Source organism: Pan paniscus, chromosome 20, assembly GCF_029289425.2.
Source record: "Pan paniscus chromosome 20, NHGRI_mPanPan1-v2.0_pri, whole genome shotgun sequence".
NCBI classification, from domain to species: Eukaryota; Metazoa; Chordata; class Mammalia; order Primates; family Hominidae; genus Pan; species Pan paniscus.
The window spans coordinates 50,903,150-50,921,433 of record NC_073269.2 but is presented as its reverse complement, the minus strand read 5'-3'; the positions used below and the strand labels follow the sequence as shown (position 1 = coordinate 50,921,433).

The window sequence follows — 18,284 nt, the reverse complement described above, 5'->3', positions numbered from 1 at the left end:
CTGAGGTAGGAGAATGGCTTGAACCAGGGAAGTGGAGGTTGTAGTGAGCTGAGATTGTGCCACTGCACTCCAGCCTGGGTGACAGAGTGAGACTCTGTCTCAAAAAAAAAAAAAAAAAAAAGTTAGCATCATTTCAAGCCACTGAATTTGTGATTTGTTATAGTGGCAACAGGAAACCATTACAAACCCCGACTGACACACAGAGGCATACCCCAGAGTCAAAGCACAGATGTGTGGCTGGGCGCGGCGACTCACACCTGTAATCCCAGCACTTTGGGAGGCCAAGGCAGGCGGATTGCCTGAGGTCAGGAGTTTGAGACCAGCCTGGCCAATGTGGCAAAACCCCGTCTCTACTAAAAATACAAAAATTAGCCAGGCATGGTGGTGGGTGCCTGTAATCCCAGCTACTCTGGAGGCTGGGGGAGGAGAATCTCTTGAACCCAGGAGGCGGAGGTTGCAGTGAGCCGAGATCGCACCATTGCACTCCAGCCTGGGTGACAGAGTGAGACTCCATCCCCCCAAAAACAACAACAACAACAAAACCACAGATGTGGTCCATTAGAGGGGCCCCGTGGAACCACTAAGTAAAACTGCCTCACGCCATGTGAGGCAGTCACAGGGCAACAATCACAGCATCACCCCAGATCTCAATGTTAGGAACACTCCCAAGCACCACGCACTCGGACAGCCAGAGACGATTGGGGCTGAAGTCAGCTGTGGGTTATCACCAGGACCCCCACACTACAGAAACACACATGCCCAGGGTCACTACGGAATCCAACAGGGTGCCCTGGAAAGATATCACACACCGGCCAGGTGCAGTGGCTCATGCCTGTAATCCCAGCACTTTGGGAGGCCGACACAGGAGGATCATGAGGTCAGGAGTTCAAGACCAGCCTGACCAACATGGTGAAACCCCGTCTCTACTAAAAATACAAAAATTAGCCAGGTGTGGTGGTGCACACCTGTAATCCCAGCTACTCGGGAGGCTGAGGCAGGAGAATCGCTTGAACTGGGGAGGCGGAGGTTGCAGTGAGCCAAGATCGTGCCATTGCACTCCAGCTTGGGCGACAGAGCAAGACTCTGTCTTGAAAAAAAAAAAAAAAGATATCACACACCACGTCCTCCTTAGAAACAATGGTACAGTGACAATGATGGCAACATTCACAACCAAACACACCAGAAGTCCCAGAGTGACACACCGGAGATTGTCTGTCTGAGACTCACAACATCACTCTGGGAGTCAACTGGATTCAGTGCACGGGTGTGCACACACACGAAGGCACTTCCGCCAGGTCCATCTCATGAAAGAGGCCCATGCACCCAAGGGATATGGTACAAAAATAGTTTATTACAAAAGAAATCCAACCAAAATGCTTAATAATTTACATCGTGATCCGTGCCCGTTACGGCCCACCTCTCCCCTCCTCAGTTATCTGGTAGAGAGTGGAGGGGAGTGGCTGTTCCCTGGGTCCACCAGCTCTGGGAGGGGACATGGAAATGAAAGATGTGGGTGGCATTCCGGACAGGGACTGGTGCCTGAGAATGCTGGGGTCAGAGTCCTGGGAGGGAGCGAGATGGGGGAACATCTGTGCTCAGAAGAGGGGGTGTATGGGTAGGTGCATGTGCTTCTGTGCAAATCCTGGTCCCGAAGATGGGGGGGGGCAGAGTGAGATCTTCACAGTTTCCAGAAGGGTTGACCCCACAGGGCAGGGGGGCCCCTCCTCATGAGTCCAAGATCTGCCCCCCCATCCCCCTCAGCTGCCTCCTGGAGCTGGGGAGGGGGGCACCGGCCGGCCAGGGCCTCGGAGGACCCCAGCAAAGGGCAGGAAGGTGGGTGGAGATGGGGAAGGAAGGAAGAAATTGGGAGGAGCCATGGGGAATCCAGGGGGGTCCCTGGGGGGAGACTGGGAGGGTGAGGAGGATGGTGATGTGGAGAGAAGACCTGAGGAAGGAAGAGAGACAGAGGGGTGGGTGGTGAGAGGCTAGACCCAGAGAGCAGGGGCTGGGGCCTGAGATCTGGGTCTGAGGGAGGAGGGGCTGGGGGTCTGAGGGAGGAGGGGCTGGGGGTCTGGACTCGGGTCTGAGGGAGGAGGGGCTGGGGATTTAAACTCCTGGGTCTGAGGAAAGAGGCATCTGGGGACCTAGACTCCCGGGTCTGAAGGAAGAGGGGCCGGGGGTCAGAAGGAGGAGGGGCTGGGGGTGTGAGGGAGGAGGGGCTGAGGTCTGAGGGAGGAGGGTCTGGAAATCTGGACTCCTGGGTCTGAGGGAGGAGGGGCTGAGGTTTGAGATAAGAGGGGCTGGGGGTATGAAGGAGGAGGGGCTGAGGTCTGAGGGAGGAGGGGCTGGGGGTCTGAGGGAGGAGGGGCTATGGGTTGGGATTCCTGGGTCAGAGGGAGGAGGCTAGGGGCCTGGACTCCTGGATCTGAGGGAGGAGGGGCTGTGGGTTGGGATTCCTGGGTCTGAGGGAGGAGGCGCCAGGGCTGGAGGTTGGGAACGGTTTCTCACCATTGGAGCTGAGGCGGCTGCTGCTCTCGGGGGAGGTGTTGGCGCTCCGGTCAGGGGAGGGGTCTGGCTGGGAGGTGGAAGCAGGCCGGGTGGCCTTCCCCCTCAGGATGTCGATGACCTGTAGGAAGATGGGCGTGACCATAGAGCCACCCATGCCTCAGAGTCCTCTCTCCTATCCCTCCTAGCTCACTGGATCCAGGTGGTGGCCTCTCCATTTCTCAGTAGGAAAAGATGGGCAAGGCACTTTTTTTCTTGGTGCCAGTCTCTCCTCATTTCTGGAACTCACACCCGCGCTTTCAGAGGCTCACCCACTCCCCTCCACGCAACGGCACAGACACCCTCACTCCTCTGCGCTCTGGCACACTCGCCTGCAACCAGCCCGCGGACACACGTGTGCAAGGGGCATGTCCACAGCTGCCCCGGCTCACCCTGCGGCTGCGCGCCACCATGAGCGGCGTGTCGTTGTGGCAGTTCTTGAGGCTGCTGTCAGCGCCGCTGCGGACCAGCGTGCGCACCAGCGGGAGGAGCCCGCGGCCGGACGCTGAGTGCAGGGCGGAGCTGCCGGAGTACATTTGCGCGTTCACGTTGGCGCCGTGCTGCGGGACGGGAGGGCCGGGTCAGGAGGGCGCGCGGGCCACCCGGGGCAAGGGAACAGAGGCTGGAGGCCCGGGTGGGTGGCCGGCACGTGGGGCGGCACCGGATCGGGGTGGGGTCACAGGAAGGTAGGAGCGAGAGCCAAGGGCGGGCCAAGCGGGACTGCGTTGGCGGCGATGAATTAACCGGAGCTGGACACCGAGGCCCGCGCCCCAAGGAGTCGGGGGGGCTGGAGGGGGGAAGGACAATGCGTGGACAGGGCCTAGCTGGAAGGCGGGGTCAGCCAGGCCATCGCAGGGCGGGGCCTAGGCCGTTGAGGTGGCAGGGGAGGAATGGGACAAGTTTGTAGCCAGGGGCGTGGAGCCCGAGGGTCGAGATAACTAGGCCTTAAAGGAAGGATCAGAGCTGGACGCGGAGCAGGAGCCGGAGCCGGAGCCAGAAGTGGAAGGCGGGGTCAGAGCTAGGCGCTGAGGCCAGAGCCGGGTTGGGGTCAGAGGATAGGGTGGGCGCGAGGTTCAGGGGGGCTGTACGCACCTGCAGCAGCAGCTGCACCATGCTAAGGCTGTTGTTTTCCACGGCGTGGATGAGCGGGGAGCGGCCGCTCTTAATGTCCTGCGGCGGGGAGGGAAGGTCTTAGTTTCTCCAAGCTCTGCTCCAGCAGCCGGCGGCCCGCATCCCGTCCACATCCCATTCGCGGGGTCCAGCCTCTCTCTTGGGTCTGATACTCCAAGCCCCACCCCACCCGGGCGCTCTCCCACGCCAGCCCCACACTGGCCCCGCCCCCGCCAAGACCCCGCCCCTGCTAAGGCCCCGCTCCCTCCCAGCTCCTAGTGCGCGCTCACCACTGCGTCGATGTCGGCACCGCGCTCTAGCAAGAGCTGCACGGTTTCTTGGCACTCGGTGTTCACTGCCACGTGCAGGGCGGTGAGCCCTGAGGGAGAGGAGGGCTCGGTGAAACCTAGGCCCGGGCTTTGCGGCCGCTGATGGACTCCAGGTCCGCTGGACAGCCCAGCGGTGCCCCGCGGTAAATGCTTACCGTCATAATTGCGGGCCTCCAGGTCCAACGTGCCCGGAGCTGCGCTGTCCAGCAGGGCTCGCAGGCAGGTCGGGCTGCGGTGCTCGCACGCCAGGTGAGCGGCCGTCTGGCCATGGCGGTCCAGCGCCATGGGGCTGGCACCAGCTGTCACCAGGAGCCGGACCACAGACGGTAATGTGGTGATCACAGCCAGGTGGAGCGGTGTCTGGGGAACAGTGACTGTGAGGGACCTGTGTCCAGCCCTGCTCTCTAGTCCTGCCTCCCTCAGGTTTTCTGAACCCTTCTTCCTCATCCTGCAGTCTTCCCCAGGAACAGAAACCTGAGACACCTCCTGTCTCAGATTCAAGAGTCCGGGCCCCATGCTCCTCCTTCCCCAGGACCCAGAAGACTGGGCCTCCAACCTCCTCTTTCCCTAGTACCTGAATTCTGGGTCCCCAGCCCCCTCCCTCCTCACTAGGAGGTCTTTAGGCCCCCTCCCTCTCGGGAACAAGGAGTCAGAGGCCCCAGAGCCCTTCTTCCCCAGGAACCAGAAGCCTGGAGCACCTCGCTACTTAGAGTCCAGACCCCAGCCCTCCTTCCTCAGACCCAGGAGTCCAGACCCCCAGCCCTCCTCCCTCAGACTCAGGAGCCCAGGACCCCAGCCCTCCTCCCTCAGACTCAGGAACCCAGGCCCCAGACCTCCTTCCTCAGACCCAGGAGCCCAGGCCTGCAGCCCTCCTCCATCAGACCCAGGATCCCAGGCCCGCAGCCCTCCTCCATCAGACCCAGGAGTCCAGGCACCAGCCCCTCCTCCCTCAGACCCAGGGGTCCAGGCCCCAGCCCCCCTCCTCAGACCCAGGAGTTCAGGCCCCCAGCCCCTCCTCTGTCAGACCCAGGAGTCTAGGCCCCAGCCCTCCTCCCTCAGACCCAGCCTCACCTGCCGTAGGTTGTTGTAGATGTCGAGCTCCCGGCCCCCCTGCTGGAAGAGGTTGACCAGCCGGTGCACAGCTGGCAGGTTACCCTGCACCACAGCAATATGGAGAGGCCTGGGGGTGGGGGAGTGAAGGAATCACAGGCATTAGGGGCTGTTCACCTCTCACCCTCATGCTGTTGGCAATGCTAACTCCAATGTGTTGAATACTTTGGAAATGTCCCCAGTATTCAAACACTTCTCCCCACCCACTCCCTCCATCCTGATTTACCACCCGCTCCCTCCATCCTGCTTTAGCCACCACTGGCTCTCTGCTGGTCTAGTACAGTTCCATCCTCATGGCTTCTCTGCCTCCACCTATGCTCTACTGTCTGTCCCCCACACAACAGCCAGAGGGACCCTTTTATTTTATTTTATTTTATTTTATTTGTTTGAGACGGAGTGTTGCTCTATCACCCAGGCTGGAGTGCGGTGGTGCTATCTTGTGCTCACTGCAATCTCTGCCTCCCAGGTTCAAGCGATCATCCAACCTCAGCCTCCTGAGTAGCTGGGATTACAGATGTGTGCCATCGCGCCCAGCTAACTTTTGTATTTTTAGTAGAGACAGGGTTTCACCATGTTGGCCAGGCTGGTCTCTAACTGCTGGATTCAAGTGATCCTCCTGCCTCAGCCTCCCAAAGTGCTGGGATTACAGGCGTGAGCCACCACGCCCAGTCTGGAACAAAAGTTTTGACTAAAAGGGAGGTGAGGACAAACTGGGATGGGGCCATTGTTCTGGAGGCTGTACAGTCCAGAACCCCCTTCCAGACTGAAGGACTCACTCCCTCAGCTTCTGGGAAGATTGTCAGCTTTCAGACCATTTGGGAATTACCCTCAACTCAAGAGAGCTGCTTGTCCAAGGTCACGCCCCATGTGAATCAAGGGCAGCTGCCCTTCAATGGCATCCAGTCACTGGTTAATGCCAGCATAGAAGGCCTAGCCTCCTGACCCCAATGCTGAAGGCCATTCCAGCTTCAATATTCCCTGCGGGACAGCTGAGGCCGTGTGGTGGCGACACAGCAGCTCAACTTCTCCCTCTGCCCAGATGGGCTTCCTTCATCCCACAGGTGTTGATGGAGAGCATTTCCAATAAACTTCCTGCTCAGTTTCCAGAGACCCCAACCTAGCTATTCAGAGACTGGTGTGTGTGCGTGCGTGCGTGCTTGTGCACGCCTGTGCATGTTTGCATGGGGTGGGGGACAGAGTGGAGGACCCAAGGAGGACTGCGTGTACACAGTGGGCGGCAGGATCTTTATTTAAAGTTTACTAAGTAATTCCTTTCTCACCAGCACCCGTTTCTCTTGTGGAATGTGTCTCTAGAATCCAGTTTAAACTAGCCTCCCAGGTGGTTCTGATGGAAGTGCAGAAATCCTGGGGCCAGAGTTGCAAATTGGGCCACAACCCCTCCTAGCGTAGCCGCGTGCTAGGGCAAAGCCACGGGGGCCTTTCGGAGCCTCAGTTTTCTCTTATGTAAAGTACAGCGCCCACATGCCAGGGTGAGATCACGCAGGTGAATCGCTGAACCTGACTCCTAATCCGTGAAAGCCAAATTTAAAAATAAAATGTTGAGGGAGGGGCCGGGGTCCCTGGGAAGGGTCCCCCCTTCTCTGCATCTCCCAGGACGCCTGGCCTGGGTCCCCCTCGGGGCGGCCAGGGTTAAGTGAGGGCAGACGCAGCGAATGATTTCAGAGAAACCGTCCAGGCCTGAGTTCCCATAAACGCGCGGGCCGCAGGGGGTGGGGCGGGGCTGGAGGAAGTGGGGACGGGAGGGGCGACCCAGCCCTCGGACTTCCAGTAACAGGTCTGCTGGGCGGGGCTCTGCTTCCTGCTCCCGGGGGAGGGAAGCCTGTCCCGCCGGGGATCTACCCTGGCCACCCCTGGCACCCCAACTTCCATCCTCGAATGGCGCGGGGGAAGGGAGTGCCCAGCCCAAGAAGACCTAGCTCCCTCGAGGTGTGTGTGTGTAGGGGGGCGCATAATCCCGAGTCCTCCCGCCTGGGGGACCCTCTGGAACTCCACCCCGCAGAGCTCAGGCTCCAGCTGGCTGCAAGTCCTCCTTATCCCGGCATCCACCCCCAACATCTCTTGGGAGCCAGAAATAGCCCTAACTCTTCTTTAAGAATAAGGACTTCCCCCGTCCTTCAGAGCTCCAGGATCCCAAACTACCTTGCCTGTCCTTGTCCCCTCAGAGACCCAGAAATACAGCGCCTCAAACCCTGGCCCTTTGGGAACACAGACTTTCAGGCCCCTTGGCGTGACCAGTTTCACCTGCCCAACGTCCTGCTGCCGCTGTCGTGAAATTCTTAAGTTTTGAACAAGGGACTCTGCAAATTTCTGTATCTGGTCCTGCCCGTAAAGCCCCTCTGAGTGCCAGGTCCCCAAGCTGCCAAGCTGCTCCTCATCCCCTCGGAGATTAAGGAATACAGTTCCCCAACTTCTGCCTTCTGAGAATCAGAACATCACCCCCCCCGCCCCCGCCTTCCTGCCCCCTCCCCAGGTTTCTGGCTGCCCAGTCCCTAACCTCTTGGGGGTCCAAATGCCCCAAGGCTCGTACCCGCCTGTGAGGAGATGGAAGCCCAGCCTCCCAACCTTTTGGCTTCTGCGGGGACCCAGACTTAGCGTCCCCCGCCCTCCTCGCCCCCACTGCCCTCCCCCGCGGGTGTGAAGTGGAGCCGGTGGCGCAGGCTGGGGCCGGGCCGCTGCCCGTTCCGGTAAAGTCTCAGCCCCAGCGGAAGGGGTTAAGGTTGGAGGAAGCGCCAGGAGGGGGGAGGCTGCGAGTGAGTGACGGGTGCTGACGTGGGGGAGGCAGAGCAGCTGGGTTGCGGTCAAGTTCTGCGGGAAGGGATTTCCCCCAGCAGGCAGCTGAGGCAGAAGTGTTTGCCTTGGGGGAGAGTCGGGGAGGGAGGGTGTGGGGAGGGCCTGGGGCTGGAGACTGGTGGGCCGGGTGGCCTCTGGCAAGCACCCTGCTTTTCAACAGCATGGACAGCTCACCCCTGGGGGCAGAGGCTAATTAAGCCCGTTTCATAGATGACCCCCCAGAGGTACCCAGAAGGGGAGGGAACTAGGTTTTATTAGCTCTTTATAATCTCGGCCACTTTCTCCTGCTAGGGCTCTGGAGATGGCCTGCAACCACCCTGGGAGCTCTGCTCAAACATTACCCATTTCCATGCATTGAGCACTTACTGTTTGCCCAGCCCTGTTCTGTGCACTGCATTAATACATGTGTGCAAGATCTCACTGAATCCTAATTGTGATAGGTGCTATTATGAGACCCAGTTTCCAAATAGGGAAACTGAGACTCAGGGACATGAAATCACTCAGTGGGCCAGTGGCGGAGCAGCCCTCTGCTACTTCTCTGCAGAAATAGGCCTGTTCATCTCTACCTGTGGTTTCCAGGCCCCAAACTAATTCTCACAGAAGTGCTTTGTATAAATCATGTCATTTCTTCCTCCCAGAGACCCTCACACGCGATGGTTCCTGTTTTTACAAAGAGGGAAACTGAGGCACAGAGGGAGTAGAACGTGGCCACGCTGAGATTCCAACCCAGGTCAATAGAATAATAAGAATCATGATGATCAATTGCAGTGAGTGCTTACTATGTGCTAGGCACAGACCAAACCCTCCCGTGCAGGACTTCTCAGCAGCCTCACAAACATGTTCTTCAGACTGCAGGTGATAAACCATGGGGGTTGTGAAATCAATTTAGGGGATCTTCAAATTAATGTAGTGGGTTGTGACCATGAAACAATGAAGTCGACTAGAATAGAAAATGGCAAAGTAAAGCTGTAAGCTGGGCTCGGTGGCTCACATCTGTAATCTCAGCACTTTGGGAGGCTGAGGTGGGAGGATCACTTAAGCCCAGGAGTTTGAGACCAGTCTGGGCAACATAGCAAGACTGCCGTGTTTCTACAAAAAAAAAAAAAAAAAAAACACAAAAATTAGCCAGGTGTGGGGGTAGTGTCTGTGGTCCCAGCTACTCAGGAGGCTGAGGTGGGAGGATCATTTGAGCCCAAGAGATCAAGGCTGCAGTGAGCTATGATTGCACCACTGCACTCCAGCCTGGGTGACAGATCGAGACCCTGTCTCAGAAAAAAAAAAAAAAAAAGAAAAAGAAAAAGAAAAAAAGAAAATGTCACAGTAGAACCCACATAGTAAGGGCGAGTATTGTTTCATTTTGTGCAATTTTAATTTTAATTTATGTGTGTGTGGTGTGTGTGTGTGCTGGGTTTGAGATAAAATAATAGTAATATTAACAAACAGTTACTCAACATTTATGCCAGGCCCAGTGATAGTTTTACATGTATAATTCATATAGTAAGTTAATCAATGAACTGTCTTTCTTGTTTTTAGGTTGTGACAAAATATCTAAAGACCACCGTTCCAAAAATAGTGTTGTAGGGGTGGGCTTGGGGCTCATGCCTGTAATCCCAGCACTTTGGGAGGCCAAGGCGAGTGGATCACTTGAGGTCAGGAGTTTGAGACCAACCTGGCCAACATGGTGAAACCCTGTCTCTACCAAAAAATACAAAAATTAGCCGGGCTTGGCAGTGGGCACCTGTAGTCTCAGCTACTCGGGAGGCTGTGGCATGAGACTCACTTGAACTTGGGGGGCAGAGGTTGCAGTGAGCTGAGATCGTGCCACTGCACTCCAGCCTGGGGGACAGAGTGAGACCCTGTCTCAAAAAAACAAAAACAAAAACCAAACAAAAATAGTGGCCTAGGAGGTAAATGCTCTCAAGGTGCCCATTCTTCAGAGGAGGAAACTGAGGCTCAGAGCAGGGAAGGGCCTTACTCAAGGTCACACAGCCTGTGGTGGAGACCGAGTTCTGACTCAGGTCCACTGGGAGCTGAGTGGCCCTGTGTTATGGATGGCTGGTCTTCCCAACCACCCCTCCCCTTAATAGGGGACTGTCACTCACGTGTCTCCGTCCTCATCTGCACGGGTGGCCATGGCGATGTCAGCAGAAAGGGGGTGTTCCATGGGGCACATCATGGGGTATAGGGGTGTAGGCAGGTTCACCAGAGGAAACGGGGAGCCCATGGCCCGAGTGGGGTACAAAGGCAGTAAGGCTCCTGGACAATGGAGGACAGAGAAGGGACATGGGTGAGGCCACATCCACAGACCCTCAACCCACCCCCCACTTCTAGACCTTTGCTCCTGTGGTGTCACCTGCCCTTTCTCCTGGGTCCCTTTTGCATCCCATACAGGGTCCTCAGGGCCTAAAACAAACCCCCTTCCACGTCCCTCCTCTGGGCTCTGGCAGCTTCCTCTCCCTCTAGGGCTGGTCACCCTCATTGTCACTTATCTTCTGACCTCAATCTCCAATCAGACAAAGGGTCCCTTAAGAACAGAGGGTGCACCCATCATCACCTAGCAGGGGACCCCAGGGACTGTCTGCAGAGTGATTTTGTGGCTGATGAATTGCTGGGTGCAGGGTGTGGGATAAATGTAGAGTGGGTTTGGGGAGAGTGGAGGCAGAGAGGAGGTGTTACCAGAAGCCTGTTCAAATTGTTTTTGAGATGTAGTCTCGCTCTGTTGCCCAGACTGGAGTGCAGTGGCACGATCTTGCCCCACTGCAACCTCTGCCTCCCAGGTTCAAGCGATTCTCCTGCCTCAACCTCCCAGGTAGCTGGGATTACAGATGCTCACCACCACGCATGGGTAATTTTAGATCAAACTGTTTAAAAAGGGGCCACGGCAGGCCGGGCGCTGTGGCTCATGCCTCTAATACCAATACTTTGGGAGGCCGAGACGGGCGGATCACCTGAGGTCAGGAGTTCAATACCAGTCTGGGCAACATGGTGAAACCCTGTCTCTACTAAAAATACAAAAATTAGCCAGGTGTGGTGGTGCATGCCTGTAATCCCAGCTACTCGGGAGGCTGAGGCACAAGAATCCCCTGAACTTGGGAGGCGGAGGTTGCAGTGAGCCGAGATCACGCCAATGCACTCCAGCCTGGGCGACAGAGCAAAACAAAACTCTGTCTTAAAAAACAAAAACAAAAACAAACAAACAAACAAAGGCGAGGGGACCATGGCAGCAGGCAAATCCATACCAACCCATCACACAGACGGGGAAAACTGAGGCCTGCTTTCTCACTCTTGGAATAGGAAAGCTGGGAGGCCGTGGCAGAACTCCTGATGCACATAGCTTGAGGCTCTCCAGCTGTCACGCTGATGGGGTGGAGGGTGCAGAAACTACCTAAAGTTTTGGGGCTCTGTAGAACGGCTCTCTGCAGCTTTGGGGGTCAATTGGGGATGGTGACGTGGCCACAGCTGTGGTAGAGGACACCCCTTCTTGAGATCAGGGATGGAGATAGGATGGAGAGAAGAGTGTGTGGTCTTCGTCATCTGCTGATCCTTGTGGGCCCTCTGTTCTTGAACTCCCAAGTTTCCAGGTCCTCGTATCTCCAATACCAGGCCTTGAGGCCTTGAGACTTTCTGTCTGGAGACCCCTGAATTTTTCATCCTGCCTCTAAATTACCCAAAGTCTCAGAATTACCCAATCTTAGGATCCTCAGTCCCCTGATCCCTTCTGCCCACCTGATCTTGACCTCGAATAGGACCCTGATCACTTGTGGCCCCACATAACTGAGTACCCAGAAACCCGGGTCTCTGTTCTCCTGGGTCCTCAAGACCCCCTGGTATCTGGGTCCCTGGAGCTCTGGTTCATTTCCTTGGATCCTTGTGATCCCAGATATTGGGGTGCTCAGAACCCCATCTCTGTTTTCATAATGCCCATGTCTCCAGATATCTTGGTTCCTGAGATTGTGACATCCTGAGATCCTCAGTATCTGTCTCCTTAGAACCCCAGTCTCTGTTACCCTGACTCCCTTTGATTCTAATATCAGGATACAAGGAACCCCAGTTTCTCCAGCCCAGCTCAGCTTCCTCATAACGCTACACATCTGGCTTAAGAGCTTGTACTTTTTTGCCCCTAGGATACCAGGCTCTGTGCCCTGATTCCCTGACACCCCCATATTTGTACCACTGGGCATTGTCCCTGGCCCCCCCCCCACGTCACTCAGCCCCTGGGCTTTGCCCCCCAGGGTCCCCCAATCCCCAGATCCCAAGGCACAGCTTACTGGCTCCCCGATGATCTCATATCTACATCCTTGGAACCTGGGCTTATATCCTCTTGGCCCCCAGGTCCCTGGAGAGACACCGGTTTGTGCCTCGAGCTCTGCCTCCTGGCTCTGGTGACCCTATGCTCTGTGTGGATCCCACCCGGCCCGGACCCTCGGGGGCCACTCACCCGGGTAGTAAAGCGCCTCCGGCCGGGCCAGGCCGTGGGGGGGCCCGGGGACCGCCGGCAGGTCGCAGCCGCCGCGCAGAGGGTCCAGGGGGACGACAAGGCCCGCAGCGCCGCGGGGAGCGGCGGGCTCCGGGGAGGGCGCGCGCAGCGGGCGCTTGCGGAGCGGCAGCGCGGCGCCCGGGAGTCCGGCGGCCTTGGGCCGGGTGCGCAGGTCCACGGGCCCCTCGTCCATGGCCCCCGCGGGGCATCGGGGCATGGGGCCGCCGGGGACGGCGGCCGGAGAGCGGCTGGGCTCGGCTGCACGGGAGGGTGGTTTCGCCGGGCGCCGGGACTTCCCCTGCAGCCGGCTGAACTGAAGGGACTTTTGTCGGCCGGGGCGGTGCCGGCCGCCCGCCTCCCCGCCCCCGGCCCCCCCGGGGCCACCCGTACGCCCCAGGGGTTTCCTGGACCCGCCGCTGCTCCCGCCGCTCTGCGGTGCAGCCTGCCCTGCGCCCCGCCCGCGCCGCGCCCCGCTTGCCCCCTCCCGGCCCGCGGCGCCTGGGGCAGCCAGGCTTCGGCGGGGGAGGGAGAGGAAAGGAGGGGTGGGGGGAGAGGAGGCGGGGTCGGGGGGTGGGGGGGTGTCCCCACCCCTGCTGCCAAGGGCCGCTCTCAGTCTCTCTGCCTCTGTTTTTGTCTTTCTGGCCCTATCTCTCAACATCTCTATCTCTGAGTCTGTAACTGTCTCTCTGGTTCTCCTGTCTGAGTAGGTGTTTCTCTCCGCAACCCCGCGTTTGTCTCTGTGTGCTCTGTTCCGTCTCTGTCTCTCTCTTTTGTCTCTTTGTGTCTGTCACCATCTCTCTGTCTCTCAGTTGCTGTCTGCTTCTCTGTCTCTCAGGAGGCCTTGGCATCTCTGGGACGGGGTTTGGAATCTCGGTTCCCACTTACTCGCTGGGTGACCTTGGCCAAACACTTCCCCTCTCTGAGCCGTTTCCTCCTTAGTGGGAGTGAAGAGACGCACCCGGGGCAGGGACTGGCACTCGGCAGGCGGCCAGGAACGATTCCTCTCCCTCCCCTCTTCCATCTCTGCCACTCCACGTGCCTCATCAGCTGTGGGTCTAAAGGGGCTGGGGGTGGGGTGAGGGTGGGGAGCGCTCCACTGATTGTGTCTCTGCACGCGTTGGGGGCCCTGCCCCCAGCCGGGGCCCGCGGGGCACCGAGGTGGGTGCTCGGAAAATCCTAGGTGCACAGAGAGAAAGAGACATGGAGACAGGCGCAGAGATCTTGAGAGAAAGAGAGATAGCAAGAGACACGGACACCAGGCCAGAGTCAGCGCGACCGAGGCCGGTGCTGCAGGAGCGGGGAGCAGTTTGGCTTCCCCCCGACTTCCCCTCCCACCTCGAGGAGGGGTTGAAGGGTGGGGAACAGGCTAGGCGAGTTGGGGGCATGACTCAGGCTGGAGATGGGAGGGAGGGAAGGGGGAGGCGGGACTCTTCCCCGTCTCCTCCCCTCCTCTCCCTCTCCCCGCCCCGGGGTGGGGCCCCGAAGGTCCGGGGCTTTCCCGGATTTCCCTGGGGGCGGGGCAGCCGCTGGGGTTGAGTCCGGGTCACTGAGTCACAGGAGGCGGAGAGGGAGGCTTTGGGGACACAGGGGGCGGGGCATGGGGGCTGCACCCCGGACTTGCCCAGGGGGCACGCGGCGTCTCTCTGGTTCTCTCCCCCGGTCTCCTTCTGTCTTCGAAACTTGCCTGACCTCCCTCTGGTTGTCTCCTGCCCCGCCCTCTGTCTCTGTCTCCCCATCTCTGTTGCTGTCTCTGTGTCCCCTGGGACCTTGAAAGTGGGTGTTGGGGCCCCGGGAAGGGACTTTGGCCGGACTCGGGCCCCACCCGAGTGGATCGTTAACCCAGGATGTGAGAAGTGGCTGTGTGGAGAGGCCTCACCCCTTCCCTTCCTTTCTACCTCTCTCTGGATCTCCCTTATCCCCCTTCATGGCGAAACATCCCGAGCACAGACCTGTGTTAATTCCACCTCCACCCCTTGCTCCCGGTGGGACCTCAGACAAGCCATCCCCTGCCTTGAGACTCAGTTTGTTCTTCTGGAAAATGGGACCAATGGCAACCCCTGCCTGCTGGTGTTGTGGGGGCCACAGCAAGGGAAGAGGGGAGGAATTCGGTTGGACAGGCTGGGGGCTGTGTTCCCTGCCCATCCAACCCCACCCCTGGGGACCCTCAGACACAGGAGAGGGGTGTGGAGCACTATCCCAATGCACAGAAAGGAAAGCTGAGGTTTGGAGGGGTGAGGCTTAGGGTGGGGACCCTCAGAGGTAGGGTGGGAAGGACACCCAAGCCTGTCCCACTCCTGGCATCCCAGGGCAGCTGGTGCAGTGGTTCCAACCTAGCAGGACTGTAGAGGGGAGAAGATGTGATGGGTCCGGTGGGGGCTTCGAAGGGCTGGGAGAGACGGTGCTGCTGCAAGAGAGGGTGCTGATGGTTCTCTGAGGTTGGAAGAGGGATAAAAGGGTCAGAAGGAGGAGGATCTGAAGAAGGAAGATAGGTCTGAGAGAGAAGTAGATGGTTTAGTGGGAGGAGGGGGAGAGGATCTGAAGGAGGAGGACAGGGTCTGTTGGAGGAGGTAAGGGTCTGATGGAGGAAGTAAGGTTCTGAGGGTGGAGGCGAGGCTTGGAGGGAGGAGGTGAAGGTCTGAGGGAGGAGACAAGGGTCTGAAGGAGGAGATAAGAGTCTGAGGAAGGAGGCGAGGGTTTGAGAGAGGAGGTGAGGGTCTGAAGGAGGAGCTGAGGGTCTGAAGGTGGAGGTGAGGTTTGGGGGGAGGAGATGAGGGGCTAAGGGAGGAGGTGAGGGTCTGAGAGAGGAGACGAGGGTCTGAAGGAGGTGGGGGTCTGAGGGAGGAGGTGAGAGTCTGAAGGAGGAGATAAGCATGTGAGGAAGGAGGTGAGGGTTTGAGAGAGGAGGTGAGGGTCTAAAGGAGGAGGTAAGGGTCTGAAGGTGGAGGTGAGGTTTGGAGGGAGGAGGTGAGGGTCTGAGAGGAGGTGAGGCTCTGAAGGAGGAGGTGAGGGTCTGAGGGAGGAGGTGAGGGTCTGAAGGAGGAAGTGAGGGTCTGAGTGAGGAGGTGAGGGTCTGAGGGGAGGGGAGAGTATCTGAGGGAGAGGGCACAGTCTGAGGAAGTCTGAGAAGCACTAAGTGAGGGGACGCAGCTCTGAGGGAGGAGGAGAGAGTTGGAGGGGAAAGAAGGGTCTGAGGAAAGAAGATTTGGAGAGAGTCTGAGGGTAGAGGCCAGATCTGAGGGAGAAGAAAGAGGCTCAGGGGAAAAGATCTGAGGGTCCGAGGGTGGAAGGCATGGACTAGGGGAGGAGGAGCTGGTGGGGTGGAGGGGTGGAGAGGCGTGCCTCCGGAGCCAGCAGGGACCAAGGGGAGGGACGGGAAGGGAGGCTGGGAGGCAGCCCCGCCCTGCAGCTGTCTCTAATTTCCCAGAATCTTCTGCTCTCAGGAAAGTCCCAGCTCCCACAGCAGCCTCCCTCCAATGTCGGGAACGGAGGATGCGGAACCAGGATGGCCACCCCCACCCTCCCCCGGCTCCTTGCACCCCAGGCGGAAAGGACTAGGGTCTCCTTTCTCTGGGCCTTGGCCTCTGGAGGGCCCCCACCCGCAGGGGCAGCCCCTGGATGAGTCTTAGAAACTTCCCAGAGGAGGCCCGGAAGTTCTGCTTGGTGTCTAACCACTTTCCCCTCATGCAGGCCGCCCTTTGTACCTGTTCAGATCTCCTCCCCAGCTGCTGCTTCTTTTTCCCCAACCCATCCTGGGGGAGGAAAGGCCAGGAATTTACCTGCTCAAAGTCCTGAGAGGGAAACGAAATTCCATCTGGAAGTCTGTAGGCTTGAGGCAGCTTTCTTGCTCTCAGGGGCCTCAATTTCCCTTTCTAAGAGGAGAGAGTAGGTCTGGTCAGGGCCTAAGTTCCCATCTGGCTCAATTACTGGGTCTTGTCCTGCTTTTTTTTTGAGACAGGATCTGGCTCTGTCTCCCAGGCTGAAGTGCAGTGGTGAGATCATAGCTCACTGTAGCCTTGAACTCCTGGACTCAAATGATCCTCCTGCCTCAACCTCCCAAGTAGCTAGGACTACAGGCATGTGCCGCAATGACTGGCTAATAAAAAAAACAATTTGTAGAGTCAGGGGGTCTCACTGTGTTGCCCAGGGTGTTCTCAAACTCCTGGGCTCAAGCGATCCTCCCTCTTCGGTCTCCCAAAGTGCTGGGATTACAGGCGTGAGCCACCGCATCTGGCTTCCTTGTCCTACTTTGTTTTGAATTGAGGCCTGGGTCCAAGTCCTGTCTCCTGATCGTTAGCTTTGTGACTTCGGGGCAGTTACTTAACCTCGTGGAGCCTCAGCTTCCTCATCTGTAGAGTGGATCACATCAAGAAAATATGACTCTGTCCCATGGCGTCTGATGTATAGAAGGCTCTCAATGCAATTTAGCTGCTATTAGTTTTATTATAATAATAATAATAATATAACATTATATATTATTATTGTCATCATCAAATATCCTGTGTTTTCAATAGCAGGACCTGCTTCATTGGGGAAAATAGAATTCAACATGCTGGGCTTAGAGACATAGTTTTGAGCCCTGGCTCATCCATGTGCTAGTTATGTGACCTTAGGCAGGTGGCTTTCCCTCTCTGTGCCTTCCTTGTGACTTTATTATTTTTTAATTTTTATTTTTTGAGATGGAGTCTCGCTCTGTTGCCCAGGCTGGAGTGCAGTGGCATGATCTTGGCTCACTGCAATCTCCAATCCCTGGTTCAAGCAATTCTCCTGCCTCAGCTTCCCAAGTAGCTGGGATTACAGGCGTCTGCCACCATGCCCGGCTAATTTTTGTATGTTTAGTGGAGACTGGGTTTCACCATGTTGGCCAAGCTGTTCTCAACCTCCTGACCTCAAGTGATCCACCTGCCTTGGCCTCCCAAAATGCTGAGATTACAGGCATGAACCACCATGCCCAGCCCCTTGTGACTTTAATAGTGGGGAATGGGGCCGGGCATGGGGTGTGCTCCTGTAGTCCCAGCACTTTGGGAGGCCAAGGTAGAAGGAAGAATCCCTTGAAACCAGGAGTTCAAGACCAGTCTGGGCAACAAGGGGACACCCTGTCTCTACAAAAATTTTTTTTTTTGAGACAGAGTTTCGCTCTTGTTGACCCGGCTGGAGTGCAATGGCGCAATCTCGGCTCACTGCAACCTCCACCTCCTGGGTTCAAGCGATTCTTCTGCCTTAGCTTCCTGAGTAGCTGGGACTACAGGCCCACGCCACCATGCCCAGCTAATTTTTGTATTTTTAGTAGAGACGAGGTTTCACCATATTGGCTGGACTGGTCTCGAACTCCTGGCTTTGTGATCCGCCTGCCTCGGCCTCCCAAAGTGCTGGGATTACAGGCGTGAGCCACCACACCAGGCTTACACAAAATTTTTAAAAATTAGCTGGGCTCAGGAGGCACCTGTAGTCCTAGCTACTTGGGAGGGTAAGGTGGGAGGATTGCTTGAGGTGTAAGGCTGCAGTGAGCTATGATCATGCCACTGAACTCCAGCCTGGGTGACAGAGTGAGACTCTGTCTCAAAATAATGGTAATAATAATAATAACAGGATGGTAACAGATCCTGTTTCACAGGCTTACTGAGCAGATTAAATAAGAAAAGTGTGTGGAATAAATGAATGAATAATGTTCATTTCTGTCTCCACACTGCTGGCCTTAACCCTTACCCTATCCAGCAGACTAGGGCCTCCTTCTCACCCTTTTCTACTCACAGAGGAGACAAGACAGAAACATTCACTCCGGGCTGAGTTGCAACTAAGAATTGGCCCACTTAATCCTCTTAACACCTTGTAAGGAAAATTCAGCTAAAAACCCAATTTTATAGAGGAGGAAACAGGCACGGAGAAGTGAACTCACTGCCCGGGTC

At 57.2% G+C, this 18,284-nt stretch overlaps 1 protein-coding gene across 3 annotated transcripts; it reads right to left on the bottom strand.

Moving 5' to 3' along the window:
* Nucleotides 1-1,331: 1,331 nt before the first annotated feature.
* On the bottom strand, nucleotides 1,332-14,114 carry BCL3 (BCL3 transcription coactivator). Of its 3 annotated transcripts, none has more exons than XM_063599594.1 (9): nucleotides 12,343-13,713; nucleotides 10,007-10,160; nucleotides 5,055-5,163; nucleotides 4,139-4,343; nucleotides 3,945-4,033; nucleotides 3,637-3,714; nucleotides 2,877-3,104; nucleotides 2,509-2,626; nucleotides 1,332-1,945 (listed from the first exon to the last, which is right to left on the bottom strand). In XM_063599594.1, exons 1-9 carry the CDS (start codon nucleotides 13,037-13,039, stop codon nucleotides 1,758-1,760), a joined length of 1,866 nt encoding a protein of 621 aa, XP_063455664.1. In that variant the 5' UTR covers nucleotides 13,040-13,713; the 3' UTR covers nucleotides 1,332-1,757. The 3 variants fall into 3 exon arrangements, with proteins under 3 accessions (XP_063455664.1, XP_034801053.2, XP_063455665.1); XM_034945162.3 differs by having other exon boundaries at nucleotides 2,937-3,104; nucleotides 12,343-12,825; XM_063599595.1 differs by lacking the exons at nucleotides 1,332-1,945; nucleotides 2,509-2,626 and having other exon boundaries at nucleotides 2,634-3,104; nucleotides 12,343-14,114.
* Between the last annotated feature and the right edge of the window lie 4,170 nt (nucleotides 14,115-18,284).